The 19,698-nt window shown below is 37.2% G+C and overlaps 1 protein-coding gene across 1 annotated transcript in view; it reads right to left on the bottom strand.

Annotated features, from left to right (window-relative positions):
* The window catches only part of LOC150079402 (uncharacterized), a 1,085,915-nt gene that overhangs the window by 185,692 nt on the left and 880,525 nt on the right, over positions 1–19,698 (bottom strand). Inside the window, exon 10 of the mRNA XM_090383052.1 lies at positions 1,573–1,685. Coding sequence (XP_090239178.1) covers positions 1,573–1,685 — 113 coding nt within the window. The remainder of the gene's footprint in view (positions 1–1,572; positions 1,686–19,698) is intronic.

Genomic DNA, 19,698 nt, shown 5'->3' with positions numbered 1-19,698 from the left:
GTGTAAGGTAACAGAAAGATTATAGTCAGCTAAAAAGCAATTAAGAAATAAAACAATGAGGCATTTCAGAATGTGCAACTTGTCGCATGATATCACGCATGGAGTAACACATCCGACAGCCAAATAGGGGTCCATTCTTATCAGAAAAGAATAAGAAGATACGATTACGGTGGGCTCAGGAACACCAATGTTGGGCAGTAGAGAATTGGAAAAACGTTGCCTTATCATACGAATTATCAGTTAACGAATTATAAGAAAAATAAGAAATATAAACGAATTATAACGAATTATAAGAATTCCTGCTAGGCATCAACAATGCAGGTTGGTGGTGGAAGCGGTATACTGGCGTGGGAGTGCACACTGGGCCCCTTGGAGCTATATTTCGATGTCATAAATTAACTGGAAATTGTTTCTGATTAGGCACATCCCTTCACAGCTGCACTGTTTCCATCTGCAAATGGGTTCTTCCAACAGGATAGTGTGCCATGTCACAAATCCTGAATTGTTCAGAACTGGTTGCAGGAATATGAGTGCGAATTCAGCTAAAGGCCTCCACAGTCCTCAATTCTCAATCCAACTGAACACTTGGGGGATGAAGTGAAACAAATTCTTCGGAATAGGGATCAGCAACTTCAATTTTCAACAACTGTGAGAAATAAAAGTCAAAATAGATAAGCATCCCTGTGGCACACGTTCAGTACCTCGTTGTGCCCATGCTACAACCAATCCAAGTTGTTTTCTGGGGTCTGAGGGAAGGGAAATAGGTATCTACTCGCTATTAGGAAGATCTACCTAATAAAATGGTTGGCCAGTGTGCTGCTGCAGCAGACAACATAATAAAATGGTGCAATATGGCCTAAGATTCCAATATTCCATAAAATTAATAACAACTCTTTCATGTAATTACTGATTTCAACTGGCGAAGGAAATAAACCTTCAGTCAAAAATACGTTATTTACTTGAAGTAAACCAAATACTCTGGATCAATCCTTTATGGGTAACCTAGACGATGTAAGTTTTAAACCTTTAAAGCGTTTCCTGATATTTATTAAAAAAAAAAAAAAAAAACGGGTATGCATGTACTGCAATTTGAATGAGCATATAACTTGAGGAGACTTGAAATTACTGAACTTTAAACTTTTCTAAGTTTGTACAGAACAAGCCCAGGAAAGTATTTTTCGTCTTCTGAGTGGGAAAGAACGGTATTTCAAACAATAATATTTTACTTCTATTTGGAGAAATGTTTATCTGAGAACAACTAATGAGGCAATTCATAGCTTGCAAAGTAAAAAAATTTGTCTTTCCAGCAGCAACTTCAGATCACGTAGTCAACTTCTGTTCTCCTATAATATGTCCAGGTTTAGAGAACAAACTGCATATAATTCGTAGTGCTGATAATGATATTCACTATGAGTGACACAGATTTTAAAATTATGATTTAAAATTTGACGAAAAAAATTAACATAAAAGTTACTAATTTTATGATAAAATTAGTTCAGAAGGAAGAAATAAGATAAAACTGCTTTCTTAAAGGTATAAAAAAACATTTCATTTTACTATGGAGGTACTCACCACTATAGCAAATGAGACTCCTTCTCCCACTAGTGACGCTACCTGGTGACGGAGGCAAGGAGCAGTCAAAGCTGACTTCACGCGGACTTCTGCTGTTGTACTTCGGTTGCTAACTAAAATAGAGCAAACAACTATTATTTTCTTCATATAAATATTAAAATTTTAAACATAATGCATACTTTACACTAGTAAGTACTCGTGTACAGTGGTTAAAAATCAGAGGGAGGGACGCTCGAAGTCGAAACCCACGAAGTCCCGTTCCCCCACTGACTTTTAAGCAGTCTATTTCAGAAACACTTAAAACTTTAATTAATAAATAAAAGAGATTCAAAAAATACATTTTGAAATTAATTATGTAATAAAATAATCTTATACCACGTGAAAAATTTAAAGTTAGTTTATTAAGTGCTTATTCGCAGTGAAGCCCATGAGCATCGAATTTAGTTAAGGATATCGAGTTAAGGACATGAGCATCGAATTTAGCAGTGCTAAATTCGATGCTCATGTCCTTAAAATCACCAGCAAAGCATTCAAAACACTGGGATTCATCAAACGGAACACATACAAGTTCAAAAACTACAGATATGCGGTTATCCTTTATAAAACTATTGTTCTGCCAATCCTTGAATTCAGTTCACCCATCTGGAATCCTCACACAAAGACTTTAACTAACAAAACTGAAGCAGTCCAAAAAAATTTTGTCTGTTACCTTACGTACCGCAATCCTCTATTCTATCACTCAGTGTATTATGAATCGCTGTGTGATTACTTTCATCTGAGGCCTCTGTGCATCAGAAGAGTTACTGCTGACATCACCCTTCAAGCCAAAGTAATCACTGGAATTTATGAAGCATCTGATATCCTGAGTAAAATATAAACTTCAATGCTCCTTGTAGACAAGTCAGGAATCTTACACCGTTTCGCCTTGACTCTGCCACCACGGACTTTATGAAGTTCAGTCCACTGAACAGAATCAGCAAATCACTCTCTCATTGACTTCTTTGACAACTCCCAGTCACTGATGAACTCCATCCACAAGTTCACCTCTTCACTTCAAATGACTAGCTCTCATTTAATTATTGTAGTTTATTATTATTATGCGTTTTATTAATTTTATATTCTCTAATTGATTAATTATTACTTGTTTTACCGGTAACTTAACTAAATGCAATCTTCTTTTGTACATATGATTTTAATGTGTGAATCTATAGCAATGTTTATCTTCCTGTTGGATTTCATATTATTGTTATTATGTTTATTGTTCTGATCTCAGATACACTGTTAATGGTTACCTGTTGTGTATCTTGTTATTAATTTAAAAAAAAAATTATGACCTAATAAAACTACACGTGACACAATCGTGATGTTTGTATCAAAATTTAGACGCTTGCCGCATCTTATCAATAATTGAGCTAAAATTAGAGTAAAACTGACAAATTGATATATGAACATATGACGGTATGTGTTCAAGTTTGTTAAATATTATTTAGGCTTTATAAAGTTAAATATTATAAAAGCTAATGTTATAAAGAATAATGACATTTAATTAATTTTAAATACCTAATAAATAAATTTTAAATATAATAAATCACATTCTGAACGCTCCTCCAATGGATGTCAAACTGATTTTGCTTAAGGGCATGCAACAGTCTTAACATCCAATCAGAATATTTACCTGTGAAGCTAAAACAGACTGCTCTGCGTACGCAGGAAGAAGTCCGTGTTTAAATTGCATATGGAATATTTTTATAGAAATTCCAGAAGTACTACAAACAAAACCACTTAAATATGTGATATTTTGATATGAAAACATCTATAGTGGCACCTAACAATGGAATGTAACGGAAGTTAGCAATGACGTCACATTAGCCACGCGACCAGTGAGAAATGTGATGTGAAATACCGAAATTAAAGCGATAGCATACGCAGAGGGGGATTTAACGGCGAGCGCACCGGGCGCCCGACCTGGGCCCCGACTTCTGAAGGGCCCACGCAAAACCGCAACAAATTAGTTGAACTAATATGTTCAAAACTTTGTGATTATTATTATGCTATTATTAATTATATTATACATATATTATATTCAAATTTTATTGGAAATAAAACATTAATAGTATATATTATTTTTTATTTATTTAAAAAAATGGTTAACATGTATTTTCATTTTCCCTGTCTCTCTCTTTTTTTTAAGGGGCCCAATATTTTCTTCAGCGCCCGGGGCCTCAACCGACCTTAATCCGCTACTGAGCATACGGGACCACGGTAGGCTTGTGGCAACGTTGCCGGCTTGCTGAATAGCTGGTCGAGGTTCGATTCCAACTGATACCCTTATGTGAATTTGCCCAGGGGCATCCAGCATTGAGTTTGGCGGTCTCAAACCGTGGTCGTGAGGTTTCCCCCTCACAACAGACAAGCCGCCCTTCGCGAAGAGGGATACACGAAAATTTGATAGGGCTGGAGACGTGCGTAGACTAAACTCCGCAGCGAAAACGCTGCGGACTTTACTCTTGAGGGAAGACGGTTAGTGGGGCAGCCGCGACACCATCATAAAGTGGGTAGCGGGCAATCTATTTAATAGACATGTTCTGCTCCTTAAAAGAACGCAGTGCATTCTTTTAAGGCAACAGATTTCAGCTGCAGCTAAAATCCATCGATTAAAAAGTTGTTTACCAAAACTCAATTGCTGGGGTTTGCATATGCTGCAAAATATAAGTTCATTACAAAAAAAAAAAAAAAAAAAGTAGTTAATGTGCGAAGGGCATTTGATTTCAGGCGCATTTTCAAAAGGTTATTCGCGAACAGAGAAAATTTCGTTTCTGCGCATGTCAGCAATCCAAATATCCAGTATCCCAGCTATAGTATATGGATAGCACATGTGATATACACTGAGCGGACAGAAATCATGGGATACCTAGTAACAAGTAGGCCCATCTTTTGCCTGGATAAGAGCATTTAAACCCCACCTAGGCATTGAGTCCACTGGTTCATGAAAGCGTTCCACGGGTATTTCCATCCATGCTTGCTGCACCACCGTCCATAATTCCGTTGCATTTCTGGGTGGAGGATCCAAAGCTCGAACGGACATTTCCACAGCATCCCAAAGATGCTCCACAGGGTTCATGTCCGGTGAATGGGGAGGCCATTCAATTGTGGTAAAATTTGCGGAATTCTCTTGGAACCACGTTCTAGTCATCACGGCTCTGTGGGGAGGCGCATTGTCTTACGGGAAGAGTCCATTGCCCTGTGGGTGCACGATGACCATGAAGGAGGCAGATGTCTGTAAGGATGGATAAGTAACCTGGACCATTCAGAGACGCGTCTAGACGTACCAGAGGTCCCAACGTGTGCCAGTTGAACACTCCCCAGACCATTACCGACCGTCTACCTGCCTGAACAGTTCCTTGTCATGACGGGTGCATAGCTTCGTGCGGTTTCAGCCAGATACGCACCCTCCTGCCTGCTTGAAATAACTGGAAACGGTACTCATCGGACCAGGAGACCAGTTTCCAATCATCCAAAATCTAGTGCCGATGTTCTTTCGCCCGGTTGAGGCGTAGGGTCCTTGTGTCGTGGTGTTATCAATGGGACTCTGGTAGGTCGGGTATATAGGGGTATATAGCATAACGGGTATATAGCTTCGTGCGGTTAATGATCGCCTGGTGATCTTGGTGGCGACATTTCTGGCAGCTTCCTCGTTGAAGTCGGCGATGATTTGTGCCACTGTCGCTCTCCAGTTAGCTGAAACAATGCGAGACAGACGTCAACGACCACGTAATCACATGTATTTTCTGTTAACTGGCTTGTAAATTTGCAGTTTTTAATTTTTAAGGATGTTAGAGGCCTGACGTAGCCCAGTGGTCAGGTGCGAGAGTGCATAGCAGGCGTTCCTTGAGTGGACCAGGGTTCAAGCCCGTGACTACTAAATACGATAAATATTTGTATTGACGATTTATTGTAAACTCTACTGACTTGCTTGTCGTGCCGGAGTATAAACAGAAAAATTAATTTATTTATTTCATCCATCACCTTTCTCCGCCTACAGCGCTGTTCACGATGAGATGTTATTTCGGAAATGGCGTATCTCGATACGCTCTTGATAGTGTAGAACGAGGATAATACAATTTCTGTACCACCTCAGCGATAGTGACCCATGCGTCGGGCACCCACTATTATCCCTCTTTCAAAGTCTGTTAATTCACGACGTTTATCAATACTGACATCGAATTACCGTCTACGTGAATGCAGTGATTCAGCTATATACCTGCCAAGCGATGGGTTCGTCCACTTGCGCGAGGGGTGACAGCGTCCCGTTGCCCAGGAACCACATGAATTCTGTTTTTCAGTATATATTCCAAAAATAATAATAATAAATAAATAAAATAAATAAATATAAAATCCTTCCTCCGGGAAGAGTTATTACATGCAGATGGACGGACAAAAATAATAATTGTAGCATTTCTATTAATCCGATTTTAATGATATTCGGAATGCTCAACAAATCTTTCCAAATATAAATTTCATGAAAATCCGTCCTGAGAGTTGAGTTGTTATATGCTAGCGGGTGGCAGGCGTGGTGAAGGCAATAGGCGCATTATGCATATATGTTAACGTTCTTAAAAACGGGACCATAATTTACAAATTGGGTAGTTAATTGCACTGTTAAGGAACGTATGCTTACTTTTATTTATTGATGAGAAAACACCTGTAGCGGCACTTAACAATGGAAATGTAACGGACGTGCAACAGAAATGTAACGGAAGTGTAAAGAAAATGCAAATGTTGTGGCCAAATGTTGCAATCATACTTCTAGCAGTAGTAACTGCAGAGAGGTATGCAAACAAGTACATATTCCATTAATAAATGCTGATATGAAGGAATAAATTCGGAGTTTCGTACTCTGACCCGCGGCCACTGAATGGTTTCATAAATGTATTCTGCACGGCTCTCTAGCCTAAAATATGGTGCAAAGAACAAACTTCGCAATATCATGTTGTTATCAGGCGTAAAAAAAGTTATGAGTAACTATGTCAATCGAAAATATTACATACACAGCCTTTGGAGCTCTACTATAATGTTCAGTTCGTGCCATTTCATTGTACTAGTTTAGTTAATTGTTCTCCAGAATGACGCACATAAAATCCAAAATAAGAATACGTCCCACTGACGAACACCCTCTTGCCCCTTGGAACATCACTCCACCTAATCAAATTTGTCTTGTCTGACAAATTTGATAGGATATTATGATGTGGTTACAAAGGAACTGGATGCAAAAAATAGTTTTGATATCATATATTTGGTTTTCAGGAAAGCTTTTGACACTGTTGCGCATGGAAGATTATTGTAGAAATTAGAGCAGAATGGTATTAAGGGTAAGTTGCTACAATGGATGAAAGGATGGTTAAGTGGGAGAAGACAGAGGGTGGTAATCAATGGGTGCTGCTCTCTTGGACTAATGTTATTAGTGGAGTCCCACAGGGTTCGGTGTTGGGTCCACTGTTGTTTTGTATATTTATCAATGATATTGATGAAGGTATATCAGGCTTAGTGTCGAAGTTTGCAGATGATACAAAGTTGGCAGGGTTGTTAATGACAGTAATGGGTTGTTAATGACAGTTGTTAATGACAGTAGCACACTGCTACTGCAACAGGATCTAGATAATTTGGGCAGATGGGCTAAGAAGTGGCAACTGAAGTTTAACCTTGACAAATGCAAAGTACTGCATATGGGTAGAAGTAACCCCAGAGAAACGTATCAACTGTGTGGTACTACACTTAAGGTGGTAGAAAATGAAAAAGACCTGGGAGTGATTGTGCAGTCAGATATGAAGTTTTCTGAGCAATGCAGACAGGTTGCCAGGGCAGGTCATGGGGTTTTGTCAATGATATATAGGAATTTTGCTAGCAGGGAGAAGGAGGTGATTGTCCCTCTGTATAAGGCAATGGTCAGGCCGCGCCTTGAGTACTGCGTACAGGTCTGGAGGCCTAATTTTAGGAAGGATGTAGATTTACTTGAGCGTGTACAGAGAAGGGTAACAAGATTGGTGAGGGGAATGAAGGGATCCTCTTATCAAGAGAGGCTTAAGTTCTACAAATTGCAGTGGCTGGAGACTAGGCACCTGCGCGGTGATCTGATTGAGGTGTATAAGGCCTTGAATGGGTTCAGCACGCTGAATTCTGATGGGATCCTTCCACTTGTTCAGATTACGAACCTAATGGGGCATAAATTGAAATTAAGAAAAAGGACAGATGTAGAATAGATGTGCGGAAATTTGCCTTTAGCCAGCGGGTGGTTAATTGCTGGAACAAACTTCCATCTGTTGTGGAAGTTGATAGGTTTAATAAATTTAAACAGGAACTGGACAGGCATTTGGAGGGAATGGTGTGATTTTTTTTTTTTTTTTTTTTGGCTGATGCTGCATAAGCTCATACATTTGCTTTCTTGCATCACATGCCACTACTACTACTACATGCGACTTACACCTTCATGAATGGATTAAATCTATTTTACATTGGGAAAATTTCTTGCAACTACACCATCAGTAGTGGACCAGTTTCCCAACTTTGTCGTAGTGCATACTGATGGATTAAAGAATGATGCCCAAGTTGGAATCGTCGCAGTTTTTCCAAACATCACATTAGCATAACAGTTGTCATGTGAGTTCAGTATATTCTCTACCGAACTAATAGCAATTCAAGTTGCATTGAATTACATTGATTCCTCTGATATTGAAAATAGCATAATTTTCTCAGATCTTTAAGTGCAGTTCAAGCACTGAAAAACCCCATAAACATTACGTCACCCAGTCGTGAAAGAAATAATCACCTCTTTGCACATCTTGTCACAGAACTTGAGAGAAACATATACTTCTGTTGGGTCCGAGAAATGATCTAGCCGACATTGCTGCCAAATCTGCTAACCTACCACCCGACAAGTGGACAGTACCTCATAAAGACTAAAGATCCATAATCCAGGAAAAACAGCAGTGGCAGTTATCATGGGAAAATCTATATAACAATAAGTTACGAAGTATCAAGCCAAACCCTGAGCGATGGCCTTCCAGCTTCAATTCAATCAGACAACAGGAGGTAATATTGGCTCGTTTGCGAATAGGTCACACAAATGTCACTCATGGTTATCTTTTAAGAGGGGAGATACCCCTCAGTGTCATCACTGTAACACTGTACTTTCAGTAAAACATATACTTGTCGAATGCACAAAATATACAAGAGAACGCCAGAATATTTTTACTCCAGCCACAACAGAAGACCCTCTTACACTCACTTCACTTTTGGATAAAAAAACAAAGGTCTCGAGCATTTTTACATTCCTAAAAATGATTAATGTATACCACCTCCTTTAACTAATTAAAAATAAATCTACTGGTACTAATTTTGCAATTAACTCTATCCAAGAAGAAATGGCATACACACTAACCACACGTATGGCCACAGATGCCGATGCGCCAAATAAATCCCCAAAAAAACAAACACACTGATAAACGCCTGGAGAGAAATATTACAGTTGCCACAATAATCGTATTGAACCTAATATTGAAATTCCAGCACGGTTAGAAAGAATTCCAATTTAATATTAGCACTTTTACAGTTAAAGGTGAACTTACACTTTTGAAAACATAAATTTTACTTTATATTTCAGCAAGTAATGCATTATGTAATTGTAAAACTGAGTTTTTAATTTTAAGATTACATTCTTATAGGTTGTTTGTTTTTCTTGTTTATAATCATAAGCCGCATTGTATTTCCTTGTTACTGTCATCTAACTTCTACCTAATATGAAAAGCAGTTAACTTACAGCTTTATCCTTTGTAGTAGCGTTCATTTGGAATAAACCTTATAATAGTTAACTAATACATGAAAACTCCAATCTCCCTCTATATAAGCCGGGGTGGGGTGGTTAAGTAAACTTAAGGATATCTTCTCAACTGGGTCACTACGTCTTAAATAATACTAGATGATTTTTAACTGATATTAAGTTATGATATTAGGAAGTTGACTTAGTCATGATTCATGAAAAAGGTCATGTTTCATTATGAATCAAACTAGAATTTTCCAAAATTGTGCGATGCCAGTTATTGTTTTCAGTCTACATTAATTCGTTTGTAGCTACTGGTTCTGACTTGTTTTTTAACCGAGATGTTTCATTCAAATTATCAAAGAACTGGAAAAGATTTTGAAACGATTTTGCCACGTTGTTGGGTGTTAGCAACATTAGTGACTTAGATTGTGTTGCGCCACTATGTATTATGTCTGTTAAATTGGCGATTTGCATGTTATGTGGGCTGAAAAACCAGAAATAATTCACTAGGGAAAATGTACTCCCTCCGCCTGAGATCGGTTATCTACAGCCGCGATTGAAAAAAAGTCTCCAGAAATTCGTCCAGTCTACAATGGAACTTGAAACCAGACCCCCATAAACAGTGACAAGTGGCAATACTATACTAGCGATTAAAAAAAAAAAAAAAAAAAAAACGATTTCAGTAACTAGTTCTCGAGACTATTTCAGAAAAACAACGCCAAGGAACACAGCACATACATACGAGTCGAAACAATGGGTGTAGGCAAATCTGGGAATAGCAGGTCAAGATGATGGTCATCTCTAGCATGCAACATATTACAGACATGTCATTATCAGCCACTGTACAGTTCCAAAGAAACACTGCGAAACTGTGGAGTTGGCAAATAAAACTCCCGACATAAGAACAAGTTATAGAATCTGAGTTAATAATATCATCATCAAAAGCCATGTAGTTAAGATAACGGGATAATTGCATCATCTTAGATGAAGTGACAAGTAGATTTCGAAGACGTTATTGGAAAACTGTACAAAAACATCAACTCCAAAATTAGCCGAGTAATTACAAACGAAATGCATAAATCGATAGTAATTTTATGGAGCATTAGAACGCCACCTCCCCTTTTTCCAAACAAGATTACAGTGACTCAAGCTGAAGGCGACGGCTCGTTTTTCTTTAGCTACTGTAGGTCTCAGCCAAACAAAAAATTTCAGGGAAGAGGAGTTAAGTAAACTGCGAAAATTTTGATATAAAATCTTACATACCAAACATGATTGATATATTCGTAACGGGAACAAGTACTGGTTGCTGTTGTTTTTAAGATAAAGCTTCCAGTCGTATGATTCAGAGAACTCCACTGGATATGTTTGCGAAAATCCATATAGTTTCAAGCGTAATGTATTCTTCCATTGACTGTTTTACCGCATCGTGTGATTCTATAGTGACGCGAAATAGTCGCTCGAAATAGACGGGATATAGTCCGTAACAGGGCAGTCAATCGATTTGTATAAACCAAAAGCTATAGTTTGAAATACTTAACTTGTTGGAGTAGAATGCCCACTAAATGCAATATAGTTAAGTACACTAGACAGAGTTCAATCGCGTATTTCAAATAAATGAATTCCAAGCATAAAATCTTGCAGCAAGCTCCGAACAGTGCATTCCACATTAATATGACGATAAGTAATAACACAGTACAAATAGGAAATATAAATTACAACTCATAGTCCATAGACCCATTTAGGGTTGGCTTTACTCTAAGGTTCTATTTAAATGTTTTAATAATAACAATAAGCAGGGTCCGCCCGAAATACCAGTAAATAGGGCGACAGCTCGAGGCACCAAAATCTTAATGGCATCTTCTCAACTCTTATTTATTATCTATAAAAATCGTACGTGCGTGCTTCAGCGCCATTGATCGAAGACTATGAAATAAAGAAAAGAGACCATGGAAATTATTCGTGATTGACATTATAAATGAAAGAGAGCGCCATTAAATAAACAAAAGAAAGCTTTAAAGCGATTTATTATTCAAATTAAATATTTAGGTCAATTGTGCCTATTAAAAAGAATTTATAAGTCAACTTAATGTGAGTAACCGTACTGTCAAAAAACTTCTGAGTTGTTGAATTTTTGCCAAGGCAACTTATAGCCCCGTGGCCTTAAGGGTATAGTGTCCGTATACGCCTGTATTTATGGTCAGTTTGTTTGTTTGTTTAATGGATGAAAAACCCAAGCCGAAGGAAGAATTTCTTCAAATGTTGCATATTATCAGTTCCATGTTCAAAATGGCTTTGCTATATAGAAGTGTTGGCTTTGTTTGTTTTTCCCCACACCAATCTGTATTTCTGTAAAATAAAGTTTTTGCACGGAAACTTCTCCCATGATTAATTTTATATACTTTTAAATATTTAGACATTAGTGAGGATTTTAGATTTATGCTTGGAACTTTCATCTTTAACCCAGAATAGATATTTTGAAAGGCGAGAAGCAGTTGAGACATAAGGTATTTATGAGTGGTCTTCAAAACGTTTTACAGACAGAACAGAGTCCATCACAGTTTAAGCACTCTGTCGAAGTAGTGCAACTTGATTACTATACTAAATATTTTACCTCTGTAAATAAACCCATAGCAGCTACTTAGAACTAGCCTATATGACTTTCACTAAATAAATAAATTACAATATTTGTAACGGATAATTAAGACGCTTTTCAAAATCTATAGGACAGCCAAATTAAATTTAAAGTGCAGTTCGAATTATCACAATCACATATCCATTACCCTAGCATCACATAAACTGTCCAATGAGGAAAAGCGGAGAAATTAAGTCACCAAATAACAGTGGTTATTTAGACGTTGCGACATAGCTTCTATTTATTTAACTAATACTTTTGATCAATTTAATAAAAAGGTAAACTGCAACCATTATCAATCCACTGTAGGATGGAAGCCTCCTCAACGATTCGTGTTGAAGGAAATGAACCATAATCTGCCACGCTGGTCGAATGAGGGTGGCAGATTCATTGTTTTTAGCAGTCATGGGGTTTGAACCCCGGTATACGCAAAGGGCGTGTACTACTGCACTCCCGCTCCTCACCAATCTGCTGCGGCGTTCTTCGATTTAATAGCCCAGGATAAAGTGAACATTACCTGAAGAAAGAAAATTCAACAGCAAAAAAGAAAGTCTTGTCCTGTGTACAAAATAAGGCACATCAATTTCAAGCTTATCTGGTGGTAAGTAATCATTGTGATATGAAACAATGCAACAAGAGAAATAAAACTTTTGATTTGTGCTTCACTTACATGCCAATAAAAAAAAAAAAAAAAAAAAAGCAGCGGTGCGAACAACTTTGTTTGTCACATTAGCATCTTAGGCCATATTGCGTCCATACAAATTTGTGTTCACGGGGACGATCTGCATGTCGCACAGTGAAAAACCCTGAATAACTCACATCGGTATTCCTATTTGGGTTTGAAATACAACTGTATTTCAAAGCGAAGTGGAAACATTGATGTTGCTGCTGTTATTTACATAGCGCATTAGTGTCTAAGATCGTATTGTGCTTCGGGAGTAGGGAAACCCTACTCCCGAAGACAATATTCCACCTGAAATCGGCTAACTACGGCTCAGATAAAGAAATTCTCCGACAAGATTCGAACATACACTCCTCTGAATGAGTGATAAGTGGCGAAACCGCTATACCGTCACAGGCCAAGAAATACAGAGGTCATCTGGTTGTAGAGATAATTTCGATATTTGTAAGAGTAATTTTGACTTTTAATGATATTATTAACCAATACTCTATGAGATTCTGGCGTTTTTAAAGTTTTAATCGATATTATTCTTTACATACTATTAAAATATACATTTGTATTTTTAAAATAACAATGTATTTATTTTAGAGATCTGGATTTACAATCATTACTTCGTCTGGGTATTTTTTGAATGACCATGGTAAATGTCTTTGCATTATAATACAAAATAATGTAAATATCAAAATTAAAAACAAAAATTACTATATAAAGAACGCCCAAGTCGGCCTATAAATTATTTCGGCGATTTTAATGCCGATGTCGGTCTGGGTGGTCGGTAGGCTTAAAAACCTATAGCAGGGTTAGGTTCTACAAACTCGGTATGAACTTATATATATTTTTTTTTTCCGTCAATAATCGAAGTGCGAATGAGGTGTACTTACAAACGTATGGATAGATGGCACCAATAATAATCACTTCATGTAGGTGAAGATGGGTAAAACTATTTAAGTGTTGGAATTGATCAGTCTCTTCTTAAGTCACAATGTGAAGACATTTCTTTATAAACCTGCAGGACCACACGATTTAGAGTATTAAAAGTTTCTTTTCGGTTTAAACATCACTCTGTCAGATAATATTTATTACACTGCATTTGACAGAAAGGTGCATTAAGACATATTAAGATTAAACCAAATGAAACCACACAAAGATGTTTTATATTGTGTGACTATTCGCAAAGCCTTAGATACAGTAACTTAGGAGTCAGTTATGATTAAATTCATCACCGTGAATCAAACAGAATGGTGGATAATCAGACAGAACTCAAGAACTCAAAACTAAAAGGTACAACTTCTGCAATTCAGAGAAAGAGTATCTCGGCGAGATCTCAGTATTATCGCTGTTCCTATTGAACATGTCACCAACAGGTGTATTTTAATAGTTCGTGAAAACAGAATAGTAAGCGATAGACTATGAACCATGATGAAAATATAACCAAGTCAAGCAACATTAACACGTTGCAGGCCATGCACTGTACAGTTCTTAGGAAATATTACTTGGACATTGCACTTAGTCACTCCTTGATATCGCTTTACCTTCACGCACATTCAACTGCTTTCATATCTATATTATATTAACGTGTGAATCACGTCTTAGTACCATTTTGTAATTTGGAAATACTCAAGCTGTATTTCCCAACTTAAAATTTAGTGAGTAAACATCAGTGAATGTAACCTCCAATTCTCGATGAACGCCTTTTCCTCATGGTTTTCATTATGATTAGAAAGAAATTTAGAGTGAGCGTAAACAAGACCTTAGTAGAACAAAGGAATTGGCCAATGTGTTGTCAGTAACTAGGATGAAATTCAGCATCCATTTCTACAGACCTAAAGAGGAGTGTGGAAATTTAGGAAACCTTATTAAAAAAGATACAGTATATCTGAATACTTAAGAAATTACATAAAGGATAATATAAATCGCTTCAATTTCAAATGCAATTCTTTGAAGAAGAAGATCGGTAATTCTCTAAGCGCTCCTTCAGAGTTGCTTTTCTAAGGAAATAACCCATATGAACAGTTACATGTCACTTCTTACCAGCGTATAAAGCTAGCAGTTCGTTTGCAGTTCAGGCCATAATAATTGAGTTAATCTGCTACAGAAATATTCTAAGGTTCTTCATTTTAAACCATTTCAGCGTGCATATCAACATATTCATCGCAATATTATACAAGATTAAACTACCACCTGAGATCTTCTTAACAAAGAATGAGGAACCTTACATGTAAACTACACCGTTGATATAATCCTCTGATTTAGTTTTGAAGGAAGATTTGTTCAATTTTCTTCCAAAATTTCTAATTCATTGTAAGCACTAAACAGTTCATGGCTACAGACAGTCCTTAATCCACAAACAGTTCGGTTTTTTTTTCTACTAACTTAACTTATATCTGTCATAACTGGATTTTAATTGTAATTGCTTGCGTATTATCCTTCGAAAAACATACTTGACTAATAACGATTGGTTTCTATTTTTTTTTTTTTTTTCTAGAAAATATGTTCACAGTTTCATGAATCAACATTAAGTCTGAGAGATAGAGAAGAAGTTCGGTTGCGCCCCTATGCAATATTATATAGATAGCACGGTTATCGCATCCTCACTACATGCGAAAGTTATGTTATTTTAACTAATTTAGATAATATTTTGGATAAGATAAGAATATATATGTAGAAAAGAATATTAAAAGTTTTCCACACAACACGAATAAAATTATTAGATATTAGGGATCCATAACGAGATATCATGATATAACCAATGAAATAAAATCAGTCCAAATGATAAGCTATGGCTGGAAGAAAAATTCACGTGATTACTAATATGCAGTTAAAACTAGGGTTCTTACAGAATCAAAATTCTTTCGTCAAACTCGACTAACACTTCAAATAGGATTAAAATATATAAATGGCAGCCACTTTTAATCTTCCCATTTACCTCTGCCTTGTGCATTTGAAGGATCAGAAAACTCATGAACCAACTATATAACAAACGAATTCTGAATTTGAATCTTGGAGTGAAAAGGTAGACTGTAGTGTGTAACAGCTCTATAAATCAATTGCTGTGACTGGATTCGTCCTAGTCATATATCAATTGTTAAAATGTTCTTGTTTGTACTCCGGCACGACTACCAGGTCAGTGGAGTTTACAGTAAATCATTAATACAAACGTTAATCGCATTTAGCAGTCACGGGATTGAACCCCAGGCCACTCAAAGAGCGAGTGCCTCTGACCACTAGGCTACTTCACATGGCTTGAATTCCAGTCATGCTGGCGGTAGAAAAACTATCATATTGGAGCCACCGAGAATTACCTCATCAAAAATGTGCATTATGTCTGTACCGGAAGAAAGCCAAGTTTCCAGAGTTTAAAAAAAAATAAATAAATAAATAAAAAAAAAAAAAACTTTGCTATCCTCGCCTGAGACCAACTAAAAACACATAAAAGTTCCTCGCGTCATTGAGGATTCGAATCAATGCTAGTGGATTTTTTTATTTATTTACTGTTTTAGGTTTTTTTTTTTTTTTTTTTTCTGTTTATACTCCGGCACGACAACCAAGTCAGTAGAGTTTACAATAAATCGTCAATACAAATATTTATCGTATTTAGTAGTCGTGGGCTTGAATCCCGGTCCACTCAAGGAACGCGTGCTATGCACTCTCGCTCCTGACGACTGGGCTACGTTAGGTGGTTTCTGCCAAAGTTTGGCAACACCGTTGTCTAATATACAGATAATTTAGAAAAGGCTGCTCTTCAAAAATGTTTGCGTCTAGTAAAGTATCATTTATCGGTGGATAAAACAGATTTTAATTTGAGAATAACGAAAACCATGATTAACTACTATGGTAAAAATATTATTTTAGCACATAGTTTTACATAAGTAGAAGAACCGTGGGATAATGGGCTGTATTTCATTTGTGTTCGGAGTTGATTTTCATGTTTGCCGTTTGCGCATTTTTTCGTTCCCTGATAGACAGAATGCACAATCGAAATATGTTCAAAATCTCCGCTGAATTTAATAAGCTATGCTGTCACTTTATTTAATTATTATTCCTATTTAGTCAGTTCCACAATATCGAAAATTCTAGTCGTATCTTGACAAGCGAGCAGCAACAGGCCCGCTTACATACACCATATTACAAACTTTTATCAGCACTACTCAATTAGAGTAATAATGCCCTGTTAGTGAACGAGACGAAATAAGAAGCTACATCCGAAAACCGCTGATGAATGTGACGGGTATCGGCCATAGTGTATTTATTTCGAGGTCGAGATAAGGGTAGACATCAGAGAACTTATCTCTACGGCCGCAGAGCCCGACTAATGGTCTCATCCTGCCTCTAAGTCTAATGGATGCGCTCTCTTTAGGAGGAAGACAGATGAGAGGACACATTTGCTTCCTCATTCTTGCTGTTCTGCAGACGATAGCCTCCATTACGATCGACATAAAACAAGAGGCTGTTGTTTATGTTCAGTGTTGTAATAAAATTATTCTGTTTCCCACCCTATTTTTTTTAAATTCGTGAACTGCTGTCTAGTTGACTAATTAAGATGTACTACGACTAAATTATGAGATACTTTTTTCTAGAAGTTAAATATTTCTATTTTATAACGATCTAGTGTATAGTATAACGTGCTAATGTAACAGTCAAAGTTATACGTTGCAAGATGTGATTTTGCTACCTGAATACTAAGATACTTCAACATTCAAAATAAAATTAAAGAAGAAACCAAAATGGAATCCAGTGCAAACGCACGACTCCCACTCCAGGATATGCATCTTCACACCCACTAAAGGGAGAGTACCACATCCATGATAAATAAAATAAGGTAACATAGGGTACATCAGTAAGTGTAAACGATCGTTCTCTGAGGATAATTTGTCTGGTTTCGGGTTGAGAAATCGAAGGCAAATCAATCGGAGAAAAAAAACTGGGCAACTAACCTCACATCCCAGAAGGGTCTCAACACGTTAGTTTTTTTTGTATTCATGTAAACTCCTCTAACCCTGTAACTGTCCGAAGTATAAAGCATAAAGATTTACTAACTCTGATGAATTTTATATACAGGGAAGTGAACTCTCTTCGTGTCATTACTGTCCTGAAAAGTCACTAGTTATATCAGCAGATAGTGAACCTGATATAACTAGTGACTTTTCAGGACAGTAATGACACCGAAGAGAGTTCATCTGTATTAAAAATTCACTGAGTTTGTAAATATTTATGCTTTAACTACTTGCTTTATACATTAATATGTAAATTGTGAAGGGCCACTACCTATCAACATGTCTTCAATTAATAAATTAATATCCATTTCTGTGCTTTTATACCAGCACAATGAAGGCCTAGTAATAATAATAGCTTTTTGTAATTTTTGTAAGGGAAGGATGATATACCTTATTTTATTGTTTAGACTTTAATATTGTTTACTGGCATAATTGGCAGGTAGTCCTACAAGTAGTAGGATTAAATAACGTAATGATAAAGGATGCAATTACCAATTATAGTCAGGCATAAGGAAATGAAACTGCACATTGAATGGGTACGCCAACGCCCTTTGTTCACTTATGTAGGTTATATTTTCCAACTTATATTAGGGAAAAGTACCTGAATATAAGATACTTTACTTTGATGAAAAATTAAAGCATCGTGTAATTAAAATTCCAGACTTGTAAACAGGTTGCCGGCATAAAGAACCTTCTTAAATTTACTCCTTAAGACTATATATATTCTCAGAAGGAAGTAAACATTTGAACAATTAACACCCCCCCCCCCAAAAGTCAAATGCCCATATTATGACATCTGGTTGCCAAATATTGCATAGGATAACCTAAATCAACACACACACACACACACACACACACACACACACACACACACACACACAAATTAGCATTTAGCATTAGCATTAGTAGAGGCATTTGATGCAAGAAAGCAAGCTTATGCAGCATCAGCCAAAAAAAAAAAAAAAAAAAAAACCACTTCCACTTCACCCCTCCGTTCGTTCAAAATACCTGTCCAGCTGAGCCTTAAACTTATTTAGGCTATCAACCTCCACCACAAGGGATGGAAGTCTGTTCCACCAACCAACCACCCGCTGGCTAAAGGCAAATTTCCGCACGTCTATCCTACATCTGTCTTTCCTCAATTTGAATTTATGCCCTCTCAGGTGATTATTCTGAGCTAGAGGAAGAATCCCATCAGCATTGAGCATGCTTAAACCATTCAAGGCTTTATACACCTCTATCAGATCACCTCGCTGGTGCCTAGTCTCCAGACACTGTAATTTGCAAAACTTAAGCCTTTCTTCGTAAGAGCACCCCTTTGTTCCATTCACTAATCTTGTTGCCCTTCTCTGTACTCGTTCCAGCAGCTCTACATCCTTCTTGAAATGAGGCCTCCAGACCTGTATACAGTACTCTAGGTGTGGCCTGACCATCGCCTTATACAATGGAATAATCACCTCCTTATCCCTGCTGGAAAAATTCCTGTATATCATTGATAATACTCCATGAGCTACTCTTGCAGCCCGTCTGCACTGCTCAGAGAACTTCATATCTGCCTGCACAACCACCCCCAAGTCCCTTTCATTCTCTACCACTGTCAGTGTTGTACCACAGCGTTGATACGTTGCTCTGGGGTTGCTGTTTCCCATGTGTAGTACTTTACATTTGTCAATGTTAAACTTCATTTGCCACCTCTCAGCCCATCTGCTCAACCTTTCCAGATCCTGTTGCAGCAGCATAGTGTCAGTAGTGTCCTTGACAACCCTGCCAACCTTTGTATCGTCTGCAAACTTGGACATTAATCCCGATATACCATCATCAATATCATTTATAAATACAGAAAACAATAATGGACCCAACACTGAGCCCTGAGGGACTCCACTAATAACATCAGTCCACGATGAGCAGTGTCCATTGATTACCACTCTCTGTCTTCTCCCCCTCAACCACCCCTTTATCCATAGCAGTAATTTGCCTCCAATGTCACACTGCTCCAATTTGT

Source organism: Mastigoproctus giganteus, chromosome 10 (genome assembly GCF_048544385.1).
Source record: "Mastigoproctus giganteus isolate SK-2022 chromosome 10, ASM4854438v1, whole genome shotgun sequence".
Lineage (NCBI taxonomy): Eukaryota > Metazoa > Arthropoda > Arachnida > Uropygi > Thelyphonidae > Mastigoproctus > Mastigoproctus giganteus.
The sequence above is the reverse complement of the archived record's forward strand: the minus strand, read 5'-3'. Positions and strand labels throughout refer to the sequence as shown.